The sequence below is a fragment of the Xenopus laevis genome, chromosome 7L, assembly GCF_017654675.1.
Source record: "Xenopus laevis strain J_2021 chromosome 7L, Xenopus_laevis_v10.1, whole genome shotgun sequence".
NCBI classification, from domain to species: domain Eukaryota; kingdom Metazoa; phylum Chordata; class Amphibia; order Anura; family Pipidae; genus Xenopus; species Xenopus laevis.
The window spans coordinates 123,519,159-123,537,361 of NC_054383.1; the positions used below are offsets into that span (position 1 = coordinate 123,519,159).

Genomic DNA, 18,203 nt, shown 5'->3' on the forward strand with positions numbered 1-18,203 from the left:
TTCTTAGTGACAGACTACTGCAGCAATGGCAGTCATTTAATGACGAAGTGCTGCTACTCTAGTCAGTAACTAGTAACCACCCTCCCTTCAGCTTTTCTTCCCTAGCGCTCAGATTACTATCATTATTATATTCTCCTTATAATTATTGTTATTGATAACATGTATTTATAGACATATTCTGCAGCGCTGTGCAATGTGTACACCTTATATACATTGAACATACAGAATCACATACAAACAACCAATAAGCGATACAAGAGGCGAAGAGAGTTCTACCCAAAAGAGCTTACATTATTCCCAGAATGTGGCAGGCTAAAATATCTGAATATTGTTCTTTGCCTACCCACTGGGTCAAGACATTAGCTTAGGGGGTAAGCAAAGAGCAAAATTGTTATAATTCTGGTGCCTCCCTATATCTTCAGATCAGTCATACTATGGTCTCACTATATTATCTGTTTAATACAAATTGTATGCCATTATATGATGTTCTGGAGCACCAACAGTAGAGTGTTTGAGGTAAGATACACCTCCCCAGGGCTCATGGTCCCTGAATTTATAAATTTTTTAATACTTAGTTGCTAGCACTGGTGATTCATCATGTAGGAATCCAGTAGAGGCCAGCTAAATCGAAGCTAGTCGGGCAAGTCCTTTTAACAAGCAGTTGGAACCTGTCCCAAGCCATAGTGATAGTTTATGCATTATGTTATTGTTGTCCCAAGAACAAATCAAATTGTTACTAAGGAATATTGACCCGGATCATAATATTCGTACTGGGATAGTAAACTGGCCGAATGAAAGATTACAAAGAGTAATGGTAATTGGAGCATTCCGGACCAGTTAGTTAGTGAAGTGCCATAGGGATCTGTCTTTAGCCCATTACTTTGTAACTTGTCAGTACTGTCTCCATGTAGGATGCTGCCACTTTTGACTAATTTGACTAATTTGAGAGCTGGGCAGCAAATTGGCAAATGAATTTCAATGTTGATCAATGCACAGTTATGCAAGGTAGAAATAACATAAATGTTTGTTATACACTAAATGATAGCATATTGGGGGCATACCTAAATGAGAATTATCTGGGGATTTTTGTGGATAACAAGCTGTGTAACTACAGGCAGCGTTTTTTTGTCTAAATGCATTAAAGCCAATGGGCGTTTTTTCTTATGGTGACTTTTTTGTCTCTGAGACCATTTTGTCTTGGCATCTTGCCACAAATTTTTGCTGCAGTTTTGAAGGGGAAAAAAATTCATAATTTTGCCGTGAATCCTGGAGAAAAAAATGTGCTCATCATTAATCAGTGTAGCTTATAACCTCCCCACACACTATTATATCATTTTTTCTGCACAACATTGTCAGGCTAGTTAACCCCATAAACATTTTAGCTGTCTAATAGTTCTCTCTTTCAAGTGTATTGACAATTCCAGTCTCTAGATTTGTGTGTTTGCCACCAAAATATTTGTAGATGTTTTACTTGTGATACTTTTACCTACCCACCCACCTTTCTTTTTTAAATTTTTCTACGAACACCCCATGCCTGCAATTTTGAGCCCAGTCCATAAGAAGGATATCGGAAAGAGAGCAGAAATGGGTGACTAGACAGGTAAAAGGAATAAAAGGATAAAACTATGAGGGTAGAATGTCAAGGTTGGGGATGATTTCTCTGGAGAAAAGGTGATTGCGAGAGGACATGAATACTCTTTACAAGTACAGGTATGGGACCAGTGTTTAGTGGAACAGTATTTGGGGTGCATTCCTGAAAGTGTCAGCTATGATATACATGTAAGAGACCTGTTATCCAGAATGCTCGGGACCTGGAGTTTTCCAGATAACTGATCTTTCTATAATTTGGATCTTCATACCTTAAGTCTACTAGAAAATCATATACACATTAAAAAAAAACCAATAGGCTGGTTTTGCATCCAATAAGGATTAATTATATATTAGTCGGGATCAAGTACAAGCTACTGTTTTATTATTACAGAGAAAAAGAAAATCCTTTTTAAAAATGTGCATTATTTGGATAAAATGGAGTCAATGGCAGACCGCCTTTACGTAATTCTGAGTTTTCTGGATAACAGGTTTCCGGACAAAAGAATTCCATACCTGTACATTAGATAACATTATACACAGATGGAGGGAGATTTTTTTACGTAGAAAAGATCAAAGAGTAAGAGGTCACTACTTGAGGCTCGAGGAACTGTATTTTTATTGAAACAGTGAAGGTGGTTCTTCACGGTGAGGGCAGTGAGGTTGGGGAATACCACGTAACTATCAGCATTGGGGCCCGGGTACAGGCAGAGCAGCCGGTGCGGGCCCAGGTGCAATCGCACCCCTGATAGTTCCGCCCCTGCCGGGTGATGTTGTGATGGCTGATTCTATTAAAGGAGAAGGAAAGGTGAATTAAAAATAAAGTTGTATACATTGCCCACAAAATGGAGAGATACTTACAGGAATTGTTGCTCTATACGTTTTCCCCTGTTTCTGTGATCCAAGATAGTAGTAAATTTTTTTGCAAGGTGCATATAATAGTAAATCCATCCCTCTCGCTATCTAATAGGGCTCACGCATGTGCAGTTGAAATTTTGTAAGCCCTACGCATGCGTACCATATCCTTTACTTCCCGCATGCGAGCGGGTCATGGGCGAGGACTAAATTTAGCGCATGCGCACTTCACACAGGGAGACACAGGACATGACGCGCACTCGGCCAACATGGCGGCCGCAAAGTTTGTAAAGGGCTAAAACTTTAACGGCACAGTATCAGTGCGGGAGACCGAATTGGGCAGCAAAAGTAATGTGGTTCAGGAGAGGCACACCCAAGCAACAATTAAAGATAGGTGTAAAAAATTACCTTTCCTTCTCCTTTAATGACTTTACAAGGGGCTTGGGTGATTTCATAAACAAGCAAAATATCTGTGAGTATGATCTTAACATGTACCGTAAATTAGTACATGTGTTGGCCTATGTCAGAAGCAGATTATATAAATCTTTAGGCTAATATCACTTGCCTGTTACTGTGTATCTGGAGCAGATTTCAGCCTGAAAATGCTAAATGTAGTTAAATAATTTTAGTTTGAAATCCACCTTCTGTGCACATTGACGTCAATGGCATGAGATGATATTAGAGAAAATGCCACGTCTTACATAAGCCTAAGCAATATCCTCTTTTTTTAACTTTAGGAACGTGTAGAAAAATGCTTGGTAGACTCAGCTGCCAGATATTTAACTAACATATTTAGAGCAAGGGACCTCTGACACTGAGAGAAGAGAGATTGTTGGGGCACAGTACAATACAGTCATTCTTTTGGTTCTTGTTGCTTTCCAGATTTTTGACATCTCCTTGCAAAAATCAAAAATGATTTGCCTACACATTGCCATTGAAATGACATTCAGACGCTCACCATTGGAACATTCCTTAAATTCTCACACAGAAAAGATTAACCGTGTTATCGCCTTGTCACCTGAAACCAGGTCTAATAAGAAAGGCACTGCCGCTCCCAGAAGTAAAACAATTTGGCAACCCATGATTTGTGAGTGGTGTTCAGAGTGGAGACCCTGCAGTTCATGATATGTTGGTACTATTTATAGTGGGGAATGTGCAGTTCATGCCGCATTAATACACAGTGGAGACCCTGCAGTCCTTAGTATGTGAGTATTCATGGTAGGGATGATATGTGAGACTTATTTACAGTAAGAGCAGTTCAGGGTTTGTGTGTACTATTTGTTGTTGGGACCATTGCATTGTATGTGAGCACTGGTTCCAAAGAAGTATAGTTTTTCAATTGTCATGGAGTTGTATATATATATAGCCATTTCTTCCTCTTTGTTACACTTGGCTGTTGATGGCTGCAAGTACAACAATAGTGACATGTAGGACAAAAATATTCTTTATAGGTTCGTGTGATATTGTGCAAGTGTCATAGATTTTATTTACACGGACTGACGGATAATTACAAACGATCTGTTTGGGACAATGACCTAGTTCTGATTCTATAACCTTCAGTTGAGTGTGTGACAATGTTTTCAGTGTATTGCAGCCCATCGTGACAAACAATGTTCTGTTCTTTATGGAATGATAAAGGTCGAACACCTGGCCCATACCTCCCACCTGTCCCGGTTTTCACAGGAGAGTCCCGATTTTGACAGCTCGACCCGCAGTCCCGGATTGTTACTAAAATGCGCCAACTTTCTCTTTGATGTGCTGCTCTGAACAGCCAGAAGAAGTTTATAAAACTTAATTGGCTTTTCGCAGAGAGCCTAGAATATGTGGCGGTGCACTTAGATACTTTTGCTACAGTTTGAGATAAGCAAAGAAACAATTGTAACAATTTAAGAAAAGCAGGTCTCTTGGGAAAACTGTGACTTGCAGCTTAAAGGGCAATTCTTCGTCATTAGCAAAACTGTCATAACACATAAAAACCACAGAAATGTGTTCAAACTTTCATAACCTTGCAAATTTTGTAAAATGAACATGTTAATTGAAGGGTGTGGCCACAAAACGGGCGTGGTCAAAACTTTCACCGCACTCCAAAATCTTTTTGTACCTCTTTCTATTTCCAAAATGTTGGGAGGTATGCCTGGCCTGTCAGTGGTCTTAAATAGTTCATTTGGTTTGGCACTCAATGCTTATTTCTATATCTTCTCTGAAAGAGGTTGGGTGTATGTACAGTGCCACAGGGCAGTGAAAATTAAGTTTTGTGGGAAATACATGGAGCTGAGTTGGTTCACATTAAACTTACATCTCATGTGTGTGTTGACCTAATACCTGTGGTGACATGCAAGGTGGACCACTGGTCACAGGGTTAAAATTTGGACAACTGTTGCGGGTTAGGGTTGGGTGTTGGTCAGATTGGGAAAGTACACTCCTCCACTTCTCCCGAAGATTCCCTTTCTTGGAACTAGAGGCAAGCACAGAAGTAGTGTACAGAGCAAGAATATGCGGGCACAGAGTGGGACTGGGCTGGCGGGACACTGGGAAATAACCCGGTGGGTCCTGGCTCTTTTGGGCCTCACGGGGCCGCTCCCTCTACTTTCTGGTCACACTACAGCAGCGGAGAAACGTACACTTTTGAAATTGCATGTGTGTATGGTGGGAGGGAAGAATCAGCTGCACAGAGAAGTTTGTGGCTGTGGGGCCTGGGGGATGGTGTGCGGGGCCCCTGAGGCTGCAGGCCCGATAGGCTCTGGGGCCCTCAGGCTAACACTGCACAGACATGGGTTGGGTGCAGGTCATACAATGGAAACATTTTGTGGGTTAGGGTCAGGTGCGAGTTAAGGTTTTGTGGTTTAGGGTCAGGTTGAGTTTTTCCTGACCCACACATCACTAATGACTACAGTGTCCAGTTTTGGGTAAAACTGTTGAAGCAAACTAGTATGTTGAGTGGGTAAAATTGGCCATTGGTTCCAGTTGGGCGAGGGAAGACTGTTACTCCAAACCAGCACAAATAAATGTGCTGATAGAATGGTTAGCTAAATGCATATACTAACAATTAGTGATCTGCAGTATTTAGAGCAGATTCTGATCAGAAAGATACACGTACGGGCAAATGTGAGTCAAAAAAGTGTTACTGGAAAATAAGCCCACAGTTCTGGTAAATTTGACACATACTCCACCCCCTTCTGCCCCTCTATTAAAGTGGTTGTTGGGGGAAATGCTCAGAGCTTTCTATATGTAAGAGATGGATTCTCCCCTATAAGTCATAGCGGGGCAGGACGCCAAACACCTCCCTATAACACTATTATGTTCACAAATTGTTGGAACGCGTCTCTGTAATTGAAATCACATTAGGCAACATAGCATGAAGGGGCGGTAATGATCGAATACAAGTTGGTACAACACCGACATCACAGCCCTATTGTTTTATCCAAAACTCATATTTCAACCTCTTCCAGTAAACCAGACTGGGCACGAACCTGTTATGTTCTGTTCTTATATGTCTCTCACTTTGCCACAAATGTTCACATCAAATTGCAGTTGTCTCTAGCGTTTCTGCTTTATTTTATCCAGAGGGTACATTGCTGCCATGAATGTTTATCTGTTTCATAGAAAGACTTTTCATAAACAATATACTTTCACATTTTTTGACACACTGCCATTTTAATGTGGAAATTCGGCATCCAAACCTAAATTTGATAATGAGGTCCACATAACAACCCCTAATATACCCGTCACAGTTACCTGTTTCTCCAAAAGTATGAATAAATGCCATTTTCTATGCTGAAATCCAGTTCTTCTATTTCTGCATTATTTGAAATCCTGGCAGGGAAGAAGGGACTAAACACTGATGTTACAAATTGTAACAACTTCTCCACAGCTTACAGACAGCATGCAGGAACTACATAACCCACAATGCATTGCACTGCGATGTTCCGTTCCTTATTGAAATCACATGTGCAGGGAATTGTGGGGTTTGGAGGATGCAGGCTGAGGACAGACGGCTGTTGATACAAAGTAACAGTAGTCAGCCAGCTCAGCAAAGTAGTCAGACAGATCAGGAGGAGAGCAGGGGCCTAGGCTAGGGGAACTGTTCCAAACCATTAAAAATCATGAAAAGACTAAATATGTTTTAATTGATGTATATTGCAATGTTGCTTGAAATTATGTTTACTTTTCAAAAAGCTAAAGTCATATTTTTGTGGAGTTCCCCTTTAAGTACTAAGGTCCTTCCCTTTAGCTTGGATGAGGCACTCTACTCACACACAAACCAAGGGCACACATACATGCTAGGTCACATCAGCCAATGAATGTCCTTCTTCCTGTTACAGTTACATCTGCATTATTTCCTGTCAGGTGATCTGTGAGAGCACTAAGACCAGCAAAAAATGGCGGCTGAAGGGAACATACATAAGTAAAAACACATGTCAATTATCTCTTGGTTAAGAGTATGTTCAAGACTTATAGTTTTCCTTTAAAGGCCCTGTTGCTGGTCATAAGTCACATTTAGACGATTTATAGGGGCATTCAAATTCAGTCATGATACTGTACTAACAGACACAAAGTTTGCTCCTGGTTTCAACCCAGAGTAACCAAATGAATGCTTAGTATTAAACAGTAGATCAGTAAATGATGTACTTGAGGATTGGTTGCTATGGAACAAAAAAAAAAACCTTTTGCTATATTACCCCCGAAATCTTTACAGCAGCCAGTTATGTTCAGTAAGGGCCAGTGACATTTTGGGCAGGCTGACACCATGTGCTGCATAGGTTGACTAAATTTGTACAGTTCTTGCATACCTAATGCAAGACTGGGGGGTGCTGGGTCTCACCGGGGCTGTTGTCCCAGAGCCCCCCTCCTGCTCCCTGCCACAACTCTAGTTCCTCAGCTGCCCCCCCTCGATGTGCAAACACACTCACGTGCACACCCGAGCCCTATGAAGTAGTAGACCCGGTGCTCGGACCCTAGGAAGACGGCACTTCCGCAATACGTTAGGAACGAAGAAAGCAGGTACCGGCACACAGGTGCGATTCAAGTAGGGGACTTAACCCTTACGTGTTTATTAAGTCGACACAACGTTTCGTCACCTGACAAAGGGGGAGTTGCCCCCGAAACGTTGTGTCGACTTAATAAACACGTAAGGGTTAAGTCCCCTACTTGAATCGCACCTGTGTGCCGGTACCTGCTTTCTTCGTTCCCCCCTCGATGTGCCGCACGTTTGCGCATGCGGGCTGTGTTTCTGCCTCGACCGGCCCGAAGAAGGGCGGTTGTGGCAGGAAGATTAGTCATGAATGATATAGTTTTGATACTATCATGCCATTGTCTCCTTTGCAACATATTTTCTTCATCTGCATAACATTTGTTGTCATTTTGATTTCATTTGTTTAATATGAAAATCAAATAAAATATTTTAAACAGGAAGATTAGTGCACGGAGCGGGTCTGGGCCGCCGGGTCCCACAAGAGCCTGAAAATATGGAGAGGGCCCATTCTGACCCTGTACCTATTTCAGAATTTTAAAAGCTTACAGTCTGTTCAAGGGGTCTCGACTTCTTTCTATGACATTATCATAAGCCTATATAACCCAGTGTCTTTACCCACTAAGCAGCCAAGCCCATATAAACCAGTGTCTTTACCCACTAACCAGCCAAGCCCATATAACCCAGTGTCTTTACCCACTAACCAGCTAAGCCCATATAACCCAGTGTCTTTACCCACTAACCAGCCAAGCCCATATAACCCAGTGTCTTTACCCACTAACCAGTCAAGCCCATATAACCCAGTGTCTTTACCCACTAACCAGCCAAGCCCATATAACCCAGTGATGCTGTTCAGTTCTGCCACATGTCCAGGAGGATCACTAATAAGTTATATGGAGTCATAAGAGCAAAGGGTGTGAAACATCTGCCAAGGCAATTTACTGCAATGCAGCTGCAGTTCCCATATTTTATGGCTATTATTCACGCATGGAAAATGAACGGGGAGCCAAGGTGAACCTGCCAAGTTTTTCTGAATGAAAACAGAAAAAAATCCCTCAATAGAAGTGACACGGCTGGATGTGATGTATGGGGAAGGGCAGAGAGAGCCAGAATGGGACACAGCCAGAGGATTTTCTATTCCAGGAATCGACTGCTGCTGGACTGGGTCCAATCTCCATATTTCCAGCTCCTCACAGGTCCAGTCTGGGCACTAGTTGCATGAGGCTTCAGGCCTGCACAATGGGCTACCATCAGAAATCTCAGGCCCCAGTACAGCAACATTTTCTGGGCCCCCTAGTCCCCGCCCACCTCAGCCAGGCCCCAAAGCCCCTCCCCAGATCCCGCCCACACCACAGTAAAAAGTCACACAGAGATCAGCGGTGGTCAGGTAGTTAAAAAAACCCATTGGAGCCAGGGCCCCACATAAAAGCTTAAAAAAACATAAGCGACCAGGGCCCCCTACAAGTTAGAAAAAAATCATTGGTGCTCAGGCCCCCCTTAAAAGTTAAAAAGAAACATTGTTGGCCAGGGACAGATTATCTCAGACTATCAATGTCTACAGAATGCAAAAATGTATTTTTAATGTCCACTATGTCTTTATCCTGCATCACCTTTTACCATTTGCATGTGACTAGTAGAATTTATATAGACTGAATGTATATTTCTTTTCCTTGGAAGGTTTAAGGGGCATCCGAAAATGAGAAAGTAAAGGGAGTTGCAGAACATTTATGCATGCTGGTGCTGGGAATCGATACTTGTATTTGTCGGGACATCATCTATACATTTGGATTCTACATGTTTTATTTTCTACTTCCAAGTGTATCTGATTATTATTACTTACTTACCATTGTATTATTACTACTTACTGTATCACTGTTGTGCTGGGGCACATAACTGGAAGAGTCTGGGTCAGTGGCACCGGGTCTGCTTCAGGAGAATTCCACATATAGTCAGAACTCCTGCCTGGGACTTGGCTGTAGATGGACATATCAGAGCATCCCGGGTCTGTACTCTGTTACAGTTTAGGAAACCCATGTGGAATGATCTGTACAGAAAACAGTTGAGCCTTGTTCCCCAATGACTTAATTTCCTTTGTTTACCTGTATACCTGCTATCTCACAGTCACACTCCCTTCCCAGAGACTATTATCCACTGTTACTATAGGCACCATCTCTCCCTACTATACCTGCTATCCCACAGCCACACTCCCTTCCCAGAGACTATTATCTACTGTTACTATAGACACCATCTCTCCCTACTATACCTGCTATCCCACAGTCACACTCCCTTCCCTGAGACTATTATCCACTGTTACTATAGACACCATCTCTCCCTACTATACCTGCTATCCCACAGTCACACTCCCTTCCCAGAGACTATTATCTACTGTTACTATAGACACCATCTCTCCCTACTATACCTGCTATCCCACAGTCACACTCCCTTCCCAGAGACTATTATCCACTGTTACTATAGGCACCATCTCTCCCTACTATACCTGCTATCCCACAGTCACACTCCCTTCCCAGAGACTATTATCCACTGTTACTATAGACACCATCTCTCCCTACTATACCTTCTATCCCACAGTCACACTCCCTTCCCAGAGACTATTATCCACTGTTACTATAGACACCATCTCTCCCTACTATACCTGCTATCCCACAGTCACACTCCCTTCCCAGAGACTATTATCCACTGTTACTATAGGCACCATCTCTCCCTACTATACCTGCTATCCCACAGTCACACTCCCTTCCCAGAGAATATTATCCCACTGTTACTATAGGCACCATCTCTCCCTACTATACCTGCTATCCCACAGTCACACTCCCTTCCCAGAGACTATTATCCACTGTTACTATAGACACCATCTCTCCCTACTATACCTGCTATCCCATAGTCACACTCCCTTCCCAGAGACTATTATCCACTGTTACTATAGACACCATCTCTCCCTACTATACCTGCTATCCCACAGTCACACTCCCTTCCCAGAGACTATTATCCCACTGTTACTATAGGCACCATCTCTCCCTACTATACCTGCTATCCCACAGTCACACTCCCTTCCCAGAGACTATTATTCACTGTTACTATAGGCACCATCTCTCCCTACTATACCTTCTATCCCACAGTCACACTCCCTTCCCAGAGACTATTATCCCACTGTTACTATAGGCACCATCTCTCCTTACTATACTTGATATCCCACAGTCACACTCCCTTCCCAGAGACTATTATCCACTGTTACTATAGGCACCATCTCTCCCTACTATACCTGCTATCCCACAGCCACACTCCCTTCCCAGAGACTATTATCTACTGTTACTATAGACACCATCTCTCCCTACTATACCTGCTATCCCACAGTCACACTCCCTTCCCTGAGACTATTATCCACTGTTACTATAGACACCATCTCTCCCTACTATACCTGCTATCCCACAGTCACACTCCCTTCCCAGAGACTATTATCTACTGTTACTATAGACACCATCTCTCCCTACTATACCTGCTATCCCACAGTCACACTCCCTTCCCAGAGACTATTATCCACTGTTACTATAGGCACCATCTCTCCCTACTATACCTGCTATCCCACAGTCACACTCCCTTCCCAGAGACTATTATCCACTGTTACTATAGACACCATCTCTCCCTACTATACCTTCTATCCCACAGTCACACTCCCTTCCCAGAGACTATTATCCACTGTTACTATAGACACCATCTCTCCCTACTATACCTGCTATCCCACAGTCACACTCCCTTCCCAGAGACTATTATCCACTGTTACTATAGGCACCATCTCTCCCTACTATACCTGCTATCCCACAGTCACACTCCCTTCCCAGAGAATATTATCCCACTGTTACTATAGGCACCATCTCTCCCTACTATACCTGCTATCTCACAGTCACACTCCCTTCCCAGAGACTATTATCCACTGTTACTATAGGCACCATCTCTCCCTACTATACCTGCTATCTCACAGTCACACTCCCTTCCCAGAGACTATTATCCACTGTTACTATAGACACCATCTCTCCCTACTATACCTGCTATCCCACAGTCACACTCCCTTCCCAGAGACTATTATCCACTGTTACTATAGGCACCATCTCTCCCTACTATACCTGCTATCCCACAGTCACACTCCCTTCCCAGAGACTATTATTCACTGTTACTATAGGCACCATCTCTCCCTACTATACCTTCTATCCCACAGTCACACTCCCTTCCCAGAGACTATTATCCCACTGTTACTATAGGCACCATCTCTCCTTACTATACTTGATATCCCACACTTTCCCTTCACATTATTTTGTTCTTGCATATATATATATATATATATATATATATATATATATATATATATATATATATATATATATATATATATATATATATATATATATATATATACACAACATATTTTTATATATCTAGTAGTATTTAGTATTTATCATGGCAGTATAGAATGGAATATTTCACTTAATGACGACCCAGATTTCTGATACTAATAGATATACTAGGCCAGTTGTCCCCAAGCCAGTCATACGTAGTATTGTGAGAGGATCAGAAGACCCAAAAAATGCCTTGCAGTGATTTATAAATGTGCCTAACCCTTTGAGCTGAGACCATGCAGATTGCTCTATGAATGATATCTTTGTAAAGTCTCTTTCTGCTCCAGCTATTTCTGGGAACACATGTTCTGCTCTTACTCTTGGCATTTGGTGGTAAATATACATCTTTTCTTGCTGCAAAATTGGATCAAAGTAAGGAAACACATCAGAGGGGAAATCCAGTTATTTCTCAGGAAGAATTTGTTTCTTTGATACCCCATCTTGAGTTTTGCAGATGTCCATGAATGAATGGGTGGATATATCTATAAATGCATCTTGCATATGTTTTTTTTTATCTTCATGCACATTTTGTTTTTTTGATTCCATATTGACAGAGAATTTGTGTGAGGGAATAGAGTTAGTCCTGGGCTGGGATCATCTTTATCATGTGCCTGACTGGTGTCTCCCCTTTACAATCTCCTTTCTGTTCTCAGTGAGTCTTCCCTGCTGCTCAGTCAGCTGCACATTTTCTAAAGGGGACGGTCACGGTCCCTGTATTTGAATTCAGAACTTTTTTAACATGTGTTAACCCCTTAAGGCAGCTTTGAGTCTTTCATTGTTCAATCAAAGGGATGTAGACCCAAAATGTTTTAACATAATGAAAAAATTAGATTCAAAAGCAAATTTCCTATTTATTATAAATTGTAGAAATGTTTTTATCTATCTGTCTATCCCTTTCTATTCCCTGCACTGTCACCTCTGACTTCTGCTGAAACTAACACTTCTTCACAGCAATCTAATTAATGGTCAGAAGGTCTTATTTATTAAAGCAAATGCAATTCTTGCACGTTGCTTGTGCATTGTGTGCAATTGTGGTATGGAAAATAGGGATGCACCGAATCCAGGATTCGGTTTGGGATTTGGACACAATTCTGCCTTTTTCAACAGTATTCGGATTCGGCCGAATCCTTCTGCCCGGCCAAACCAAATCCTAATCCTAATTTGCATATGCAAATTAGGGGCAGGAAGGGAAATTGCGTGACTTTTTGTTACAAAACAAGGAAGTAAAAAGGCTTTTTCCTTCCCACCCCTAATTTGCATTTGCATATGCAAATTAGGATTCGGATTTGGTTCAGGGGTTTGGCCAAATCCAAAATAGTGGATTCGGTGCATCCCTAAAGGAAAGGGCCCTCTGTTGCAGCCTGGGCCCCTAACATGCGCGACTATATAATGTGAAAGTTATGGAATGGGAGGAGGAAATGAAACGTGTTGCAGGGACCAGCAAATTGCACCCATTTTTTGCACTTTGCATTCCAGTTTGTAAATGACCCCTTGTATACACTGGCCAGTAGGCTGATGGGTCATAATTCCACAAAACACATAGGCTTCTTAAAATCCCAATCCCTTGAGATAAACTCCTTGCAAACCTGAAATGTTATCACTAAGTGGGTTATTTCTTAAAATCCGATTTTATCTAATTATTTAAAAAAAAAGCTTGACTAAACTCCCTTATTTATCATTAAAACAACTCAAATAAATCGGATTGGGAAAAAACAGAATAAAATCAAGCAAAAACCGTATCGCCCAATTTTTTTGGGGGTTTTTGCCAAAAAAAAACAGAATTTTTCAGATTATCTGCCTAAACCCAGTCCAAAGCAATATCTTCATATTGGGATAGGGACATCTCCCACTGACTTATACATGACCTCAACAGGTCTGAAATGGCAGATTTTTGCAAAATTGGGGTATAATAAATCTCAAATTTTTTTTGGTTTTTTTCCCATGAAAAAAGAGTTTTTGTCCCAAAAATTCCCACCAGAAAAATTCGAGATTTAGTAAATTACCCCCTAAATGTAAGCAAACAGTTTCAGTCTTGGTAGATGTGGATAGATGTGAAATCTGGTTCATATATTCTGTTGGAAGAAAAGCATCTCTGGGAAAGAGACATAAACTGGGAGGATCCAGTGTTATTGCCACAAGGGAACAAAGAGGTGTTGTTAGTAATTTATTGGCCAAACAAAGTGGAGATTGTGCCTGGATAGTGCAAAAGGTTTCAAATAAAATGACTTTTAGCCATGGAAAAAACTGCTGAATATTCTGAAAAGTATGAAATCCCCTTCCATCCTTTCCTTCCTAATTGTCTATTGCTAAGAGACTCCATGTAGCAAATCCCCAACTGCCCTCTGGTTTAGATTAAAGACCCAGTATCAAATATATGTGTGTGTGTGTATATATAAATATAAATGTTGCACAATGGTAACAGTTTACATTCTGCACCTGAATTACTGAGCTGCCAGACTCAAACACCAGAGACAGGGACATTCAACTTTTTTTTTAAAAAAAAAAAAGGAAAGTAATTGAAAAAAGTATTTATTTCTGGGGAACAATCTGAAAACAAGTGAACTGAAAAAAGTGTTTGGAAGGCGAACACCCTCTTTAAGTTGAAGCATTTTAAGGCTGACTTTTCCCTTTTACTGGACTTAATTTGCAACTACAATTTGCATCGAGCAGGTATTTTATATTATGTGTTCGTTCAGCACCTGCTTTGCTATTAATCACCATGTTTTGTTACAGAAGTCTATGCAGGAAGGAGCAGGGCAGAGTCATGTCTGCGATTTACAGCGAGGTTGCTGCGGATGAGAACACCAGCGACAGCTTCTGGATGGTAAGTGCCTCTGTCAGATTGACATGGGATAGACAGTGATGTTGAATGCTTTTTCTCATATACATGTCTTTCACACAAATCCAGATTCTGCGTCGCAACTGAGGTGGTGCTCTATTGGTGAACTCAGCCAGAACAAGAAGGGAATCAAACGGCACTCACATGGGCAAAATGTGCTGAATATTCTTGGTTTATTGAGATCTCTCAATTAGGGATGCACCGAATCCACTATTTTGGATTCGGCCGAACCCCCGAATCCTTCACAAAAGATTCGGCCGAATACCGAACCGAATCCAAACCCTAATTTGCATATGTAAATTAGGGGTGGAAAGGGGAAAACATTTTTTACTTCCTTGTTTTGTGACAAAACGTCATGCAATTTCCCTCCCCGCCCCTAATTTGCATATGCAAATTAGGATTCGGATTCGGTTCGGCCAGGCAGAAGGATTCGGCTGAATCCGAATCCTGCTGAAAAAGGCCGAATCCTGGCCGAATCCCGAACCGAATCCTGGATTCAGTGCATCCCTACTCTCAATATACCAAGAATATTCAGTACCTTTTGCATCTGATTTCCTTCTTGTTCTCCTATACACAGCAGTTCCCTTCTATGTGCCCTGACTGAAGCATCTGCAAAATGCCACCTGGAGAAGTCTCAAGTGCTTGTGTATTAGCAGCAAAGAGACCACTCTGAGCATGTATGAGTTTACATCATGGGGAAATCAGTTTGAAGGCAACATGTTGAACTTGTTAACTGGATTTCTCTTGGGTTAGTTGGTGCCCTAAAGCTTCAATTCCAGCTCTAAAGCTTTAGTTCAGCTGCACTGTATGTAGAAGGCAGCCAAGAGTGTACAGGAATTGGCATTACATTTGGTATGTCCCCAGCAGCATGCCCTTATAGGTGTTATAGGTAGCCAGACCCATAGTTAAAGAAGAACAAACCAATATTCTCGCAGTGAATTGCCCAATGAAAATGTTTTGTTTGGATCTATTGTATTCCCCAGCCATAAACCCAACGCTGCTGCGTATTAAAGCTGCTGCAGGTGCTGTAATCTGTAACTAGATATCCAATGAAAACTCTTTCTCCAAAGCCCAATAAAAAGCTTCCATATTGGAACTAATAATATTGCGTGTGTGTTTATTGATGGTGTTGCTTCCACCACAGTCGCACACAATTCACTTGGCGCAAGCCAGTCGCAACTATTGACACAATTGGAACCCTAAAATGACTGGCAGGTTCAGACTGACAATAACTCCCTCATGTCAGTGCATGTAATTGCACGTCAATTAATTAGAACATTTAATGAGTGTGTCCAAAGTGCAGCTTTGCTCATTTCAACTTGTGCACAAAATAAATTATATTTTTAATGTGTCCTGGAAAAGCCTCATATTTCAAAAACATTATTCATTTAAGTTATATCTGTAATAACAACAACCAAGGGGCAAATTCACTAACCTCCGAAAATTCGCCAGCGACGGCTTTGCTCACAGCGCAACTCTTTGCCATGCCTAGATTCGCCAGGACAACGCTAATCCACTAAAATCCGAAGTTGCGTCCAGGGCGCCGAACGCTGGTGAAGTTGCGATAGTGTAACTGCGCCAAGCAAAGCAAAGTTGCGCTAGCGTTGTCTAATTTGCATACGGCGGGAAGTTAAAGTTGAATGGCCGTATATGTTGCAGCAAATACATTACACTACACAAGCCCGGGAAACCTTAATAAAATAGAGTTGTTATATTGCCCTACACATGAGCCCAGTGTATAGTTTATGTGACATATGTTAGGAAATGTAGGGGGGAAGCCGGGTACCCGAAAAACATTTTACACTCTTTTTCAGCCCATCACCCTGAAAAAGGAAAAGACGCCAGCGTTATTTGGGACTTAGAAAAATGTTCAACTATTTTTTGAGGAAGTCCTATCTACTCTGCCTGGTCTGAGGTTGGTGAAGGCAAGTCTGGCGCAAGAGCTAACGTTCAGTAAAATCTGCATCGTGAATTTGCGTAGTTACGTCCATTCGCCATAGCGCAAATTCGCCAGGCGTTAGGAGCGAAGTAGCGCTAGAGTCTATCTCCTTCGCTAGCGAAGTTCTGCCAGCGCCCATTAGTATAGTGGCGAACTATTCAAATTACATCACGCTGATGAATTTTCGTCCGCGTTAGTCACTTCCCCCTTTAGTAAATTTGCCCCCAAATCTCCATTATAGACTATCAGTGTGTGAAAATCCTGCACAAACACCTGCGGGTCAGAAGGGATAAAGATCAAACCATTGCGCACATTACTTTCTTTCCGTTACTTGTGCTAGTTGCAGAATGAGTTCTTCCACTTGTAAAAATACAGAAAGAGGGGGGTGCTGCCAAAATCCATAATTCTCACTGGAGAGAAAACCTCAAAGTGTTTTTCCATTCCCAGTTTATGTGTGTGGATACTGTAACTCGCGAAAGTCAGTGATGATTTTCAGCATTGTAACCACTAGAACTGGAGGCTACGGATATGTTGTCAATGTAATAGAAAAGCACCACCAGCCATTGTTACTTTCTCAATGATTTATCTATTGGTGCTGATGGGTAGGAACCTAAAACTGCACTGTTGGTGAGACCTGAGGGCAGCTGGAGAAGGAGCTGGATCAACTTCTGACTTGTGGCCTACAGAAAGGGACTGAGTGTGACTAACAGTATGCTGAGCTGTCTGTAGGGGGCATAAACAAAGGTGACTGATCTGGGGCTTTGATATAGAGGAGTCCTAAATAGCAGCAGGTGTGGATAAGAAGAGTTGGGGGAATAGCAGGTACCAGAGGAGAACCAGAGGAGAAGATATTACTGATGGTCACAGTAAGGCTAGTTGATAGTCTTCTTTAGATCTGTGTTCCCCAACCTGTAGCCCTTCAGTTGTTGTTAAAGTACAACTCTTGGCAGCACCAACTGAGGTTGTTAAAAAGAGGGTTCTAGAACGTACAGACTTGAACTGAATTGTTTCTAAAATGTTTAACAAAAACATTTCTAAAACAATGCCCATAGAATATTCAAAAATGCATCTTCATGTTTTGGTACCAGTTAATTCAAGGGCTGTTTTAGGTTGAAAGTCCCCTTGGGTGGGGTAACAATTGTTAGGTGGTCTCAGTATAGGGTTCTCCAATCTGGTTGCAGATCAAAAACCCCTATGTAGGATATTTCATGTAAGGTAGTGACGAGCTGTTGAATCTGAAAGATTCGCGAAACGCATTGGGCATCAAAATTTTTACATGTGACAATTTTTCTCAATGGGAGTTTTTTCTTGTAGCAACTTTTTTTGGTCTTTACGACTTTCTTGTCCGAATGTTTGAAAGACGTCAATGGGTGTTATATTTTTTTGGTGACTTTTTTTGTCCAAATGCATGAAAGTCAATGCGCGTTTATTCTTATGGCGACTTTTTTATCCAAATGCATTAAAGTCAATGAGTATTTTTCTTCTGGTGACTTTTTTGTCCAAATGTATTAAAGTCAGTGGGTATTTTTTCTTTTGGCGACTTTTTTGTTCAAATGCATGAAAGTCAACGGGAGTTTTTTCTGATGGCGACTTTTTTGTCCAAAT

At 41.6% G+C, this 18,203-nt stretch overlaps 1 protein-coding gene across 2 annotated transcripts in view; it reads left to right on the plus strand.

The window, feature by feature from the left end:
• Positions 1-18,203, plus strand: part of MGC147475.L (uncharacterized protein mgc147475 L homeolog) — a 50,425-nt gene that overhangs the window by 17,747 nt on the left and 14,475 nt on the right. Inside the window, exons 1-2 of one of the 2 annotated variants that reach the window (XM_041569652.1) lie at positions 3,554-3,647; positions 14,554-14,644. In XM_041569652.1, coding sequence (XP_041425586.1) covers positions 14,585-14,644 — 60 coding nt within the window. In that variant the 5' untranslated portion in view covers positions 3,554-3,647; positions 14,554-14,584. Of the gene's footprint in view, positions 1-3,553; positions 3,648-14,553; positions 14,645-18,203 lie in introns of those variants that run through there. The other variant, XM_018226428.2, reaches the window with a different exon arrangement.